The 4,417-nt window shown below is 30.6% G+C and overlaps 1 protein-coding gene across 2 annotated transcripts; it reads left to right on the top strand.

The window, feature by feature from the left end:
• Nucleotides 1–939: 939 nt before the first annotated feature.
• On the top strand, nt 940–2,703 carry LOC127121245 (transcription factor TCP2). 2 transcript variants are annotated; one of them, XM_051051804.1, is made up of 2 exons: nt 940–1,149; nt 1,390–2,703. In XM_051051804.1, exon 2 carries the CDS (start codon nt 1,504–1,506, stop codon nt 2,437–2,439), a length of 936 nt encoding a protein of 311 aa, XP_050907761.1. In that variant the 5' UTR covers nt 940–1,149; nt 1,390–1,503; the 3' UTR covers nt 2,440–2,703. The 2 variants fall into 2 exon arrangements, with proteins under 2 accessions (XP_050907761.1, XP_050907768.1); XM_051051811.1 differs by having other exon boundaries at nt 959–1,200.
• The last annotated feature ends 1,714 nt before the right edge of the window (nt 2,704–4,417 follow it).

Below are 4,417 nucleotides of genomic sequence, written 5' to 3'. Positions count from 1 at the left end.
ACACAATTTTTAACAATTATCAGAAAAAAGAGAGAGAGTGAGAGAGTTTATCTCTAACATGTTAAACTCAGAAGTTTTTAAAATTTCTGAGACTGATAAACCTCCTCTTAAGGAAAAAAAGCATCACAACAATATAAATATAAATCATATGGTATTGCAAAAACAAGACTTTGATTTACAACAAGTATACTTAGACCCGGTTATTTTATAAAGATAAATTTTAGATTTTACTTTTAAAACAAAATTTAATTTATTAATAAAAAATTAATGTTTTAAACTGTATAATTATGGTTAAGTAAATATGAATTTCTATTTAGAGAAGATAATTATTAATCATGATAAAAAAACAATAGACATTTTTATTATTGATAAAATTAATAATATTTTTTATTAGTATATACTTTTACAAAATAAATAGAAAATCGATTATTAACATTGATAGTATTTTTGTCTTTTATGTACAATGGCCCCTCCATGTGTGGAGATTCAGTAATGAAATACTTTTGTAGTTGCTGATAACGTATGACTAGCCCCTTTTTTTGAACTCTGTATAACAAATTCATTTATTATAAGAAATTAAGTTCACATTGTTTTTTCATTTTTCAATCAAAGAATATTTTTTATCAAAACTACAATAGATATTATTCATTCGATCTTATTTTAACTATGTCCAGTTTTTATTTGAGTTAAATATATTGATTTTAATGATAAAATTATATCATTTATAAGTTATAATTAATAGAATTATTAAAAAAAGTAAAAATTAATAAATAAGAATATAATAATAATAAAAAATATTTTATAAAGATATTTATTTTAAAAAATAAAAAAGTATAAATATATAAATGTCTCTCTAACTGATTCTAATCATGATTGGAGTCATTGTCAATGATCATGCGCAAAGCATAATATAAATGATAAGATAAATAGTATAAAATTGATTTGACCAATAAGGTTATATCTCATCTCACGTGGCTAACTATTTACCATTCCTTTATACATCTTGGTCGGTTCCATTCCAGCATCTTCCTCTACCTGCAAACTCAAACTTATAATAACTTGTTCACCATTTTCATTCTATAAAATCAAACCAAACTCATCTTTCATTTTTCAAACCATCTTCATATCATATATAGCATCAAAAGCAAGGTGCATACTCTCTTTCTCATTCTCTTATTCTATTTGCATGATATCAAATAGGTATATTCATATGTGTGTTTTAATTTGTTACATATCTATACTATCTATATTTATATCTAGGGTTTTATATCTATATTATTCTATAATATGAGAAATCTTTCATACAATTTTTAAGAACATAAGTTTAATTTCCATTTATTTATTAATATTTTTCTCAATCTCAACTTCATACTTTTCTAATTGTTGTAGATACTAGAAGTGAGAATTCATAAAGAAGAATTCAAAATTAGAGAGAATATCAACCAAAACAACAAAACTTTGCACTTGGAGGAGCCCAACAATAACAACAATGAGAGACAAAAGATGATTGAAATTCCATTAAAACAAGAAGTTCTTCCATCAAAGGATTCAACTACTCCATCATCATCATCAACATCACAATGGTTAAAACTAAAGGATCCAAGAATTGTGAGAGTATCAAGAGCCTTTGGAACAAAAGATAGACATAGCAAAGTATACACAATAAAAGGACTAAGAGATAGAAGGGTAAGACTTTCAATTCAAACAGCAATTCATCTTTATGATCTTCAAGATAGATTAGGGTTAAATCAACCTAGCAAAGTTGTTGATTGGTTGCTTAACATAGCTAAGGATGAAATTGATGAACTTCCACCACTTCCAATACCTCAAGGAAATTTCACCCTAGGTTATCCATCTTTTGCTAGTACTATTTCTAATGAATATGTTTTCCAAAACAATACTTCTATTTGGAAATCAAATTCAAGACAAGGGTTAGGAGAAATCGTTACTAACAAAGAAAAATGGATAGATAGAAGCGAAAAAGAGAAAGAGAAAAAAGTGGAGTCTGAAGATTGTTATCACACACAATATATTTTGCCAAATAACCTCTTTTCAGATTTGGTGTCTGAGCGTACTTCAAATATGATTACTTCTAATGGAGGAAATATAAGAGAAATTTCTCAAAGAAATAATCTCTTACAAAGAGCAAATCACCCTTCTTTCTTAGAATTATTGAATCCTATGCCACTTGGTTACCAATTGGAGTCTTCATCTAATCATGTTCCTCATGATGAGTTATCAAATTTTGAATTTGTTAACCAAATTAAAGATATAGATGGAATTAATGTTGTACCTTTTCCATCATCATCATCACTGTCTTTGTCTACACAACAATATTTACCTTCACATGTTGGTGCAATGGAGATGGATACAAGACAAATCAATTACAACTATGATCAAATGATGAATTCAAGTTCTCTCAATGCAACTCAACTATGATCTTGCATGGATCGTGATCAAGACTGAGAAGTTCATAATTAATTTCAGCATTTTTTTTATTATGGTGATTTTAAGTTAAATAGTCATTCTCTTTTTGTTATAATTAATATAAATGGTTTCATATGTGTAACTTCAATTTTCTATTCAGTTTAATAATCTATAGCTATTCAATTTTTCAAGTGTAAGAGCTTTCTTTGAACTGCTAATGACTTGATGAACTTAAGAGAAAGCATGCTCAGATAAGTTAATTTACTTTATTCTCCATATTGAGTTCACATTCAAGTCATTCCACTAAGAAAACATGCCACTAACGACTAAGCCATGGAGATTCCATACAAGTACAACCAAGTGAGGTAATTGAGACCTGTAGTGCTAATCACACAGTGACTTGTCAACAAATATCTCATAAGTTTGCTGACCAATTAGAGTTCATATTCAAAAACCTATATATAGTTCACATAAGTTCTAACTCGGGACTCAAGTTAAGATACACTGGTTGATGTGGTTAACCATGTTATTTTCCCCATGCATCGGTGTGCACGACACAAATTCATACACCATGCCCGAGGTTTATTTCTATTTGTTTTGCTAAACTTTTTTTGTGAATTTTTTTAGGGTTGTCCTCTCTACCCTTTCATACGAGGTGGAAGGGTGGTGATCCGAAATGGATCAAAGATGGTTGTTGTCAGATTTGTTTGTCTTGACGAGATGGCAAGTTTCGATAGCTAGTGGATTTTTGGTGCTTTGTATGACATCGGGGGATGATGCCTATAAATAGTCTGACGTCAAGTCAGTGGATATAATACGCATAAAGGAATATTTTAGGTTAAAAGAGTGCGTTCCTATATTTGATATTTGTCTCCCATTTTATAGGTCAATATTGTTGGTGCAAAGGTAGAATATATGATGAATGGAAATATTCTTATTCAGAGAATGATGGCTACAAAAAGGATTAAAAGTTACAATGATTGACACCCTATTTATAAGCCTCTAACAAACTTAAATATGAATCAAATCTAATATTTAAATCTAATATCTAACAAACTTAAATATGAATCAAATCTAATATTTAAATCTAATATCTAACAAACTTAAATATGAATTAAATCTAATAATTAAATCTAATACCATCCCTTAATTCATATTCCATCAAAACTTGTAACACCAATTCCATCCCTTAATCTGAGAAATTGATCAGTCTTGATAGCTTTCGTCAGAACATCTGCCAACTGCTTCTGAGTGCTGCAGTGTACAACTTCTAACACTCCCCTCTGAACTTGATGTCTCAGAAAATGATACTTGGTCTCAATGTGCTTGCTTCTCCCATGCAACACTGGGTTTCTGGCAAGATTGTTTGCAGACTTGTTGTCAATCATCAGCTTCAGAGGTTTGTTTACTTTAATCTTCAGATCCTGCAATAGATTCAGAATCCACACAGCTTGGCATGCAGTAACAGCAATCTTACAATTCTTCAGATCAAATCTCTTCAGAAGTTCTAATTCATACTTGAGCTGATGCAAAATAATACCTTTCTCAGAGTATCTGAACTCCATCCCTAGAAAGTATGTCATTTTGCCTAGATCAGTCATTTCGAATTCATTCATCAGAACTTTCTTGAACTTGGCTATCTCTTGTTCAGAACTTCCAGTCTTGTTTCTCTCTATAGCATCAAGTTCTTCTTTCATGGCCTTCAGCCAGAGCTTCTGCTTAAGAGCCTCTTCTGTACTTATGGGTTCAGAGTCTACTAACATGGCACACTGAATAACTTCTCCTTCAGAGTCTACTTCAGTGTCTTTCAGCATGTCAAATTCTGCATATCTTCTGGGGATGTTTCTGATTCTTTGTGGTCTCTGAACTTGTTCAGAGTCTTGAGCTTCAGAGTTTCTAGCTTCAGATGGTTGACTTCCTCCAGAGCTTTGACCATCTTCAGGGTCTGGCATATTTCCAGAGTCTGAATTGCCACCAGAATCTGGATTAC

The sequence above is a fragment of the Lathyrus oleraceus genome, chromosome 1, assembly GCF_024323335.1.
Source record: "Lathyrus oleraceus cultivar Zhongwan6 chromosome 1, CAAS_Psat_ZW6_1.0, whole genome shotgun sequence".
Taxonomy (NCBI): domain Eukaryota; kingdom Viridiplantae; phylum Streptophyta; class Magnoliopsida; order Fabales; family Fabaceae; genus Lathyrus; species Lathyrus oleraceus.
This window is presented reverse-complemented; position numbering and strand designations above follow the sequence as displayed.

What these genes read in the sequence shown, in the direction of transcription:
- LOC127121245 (XM_051051804.1), top strand. Translation starts at nt 1,504, where the DNA reads ATGATTGAAATTCCATTAAAACAAGAAGTTCTTCCATCAAAGGATTCA.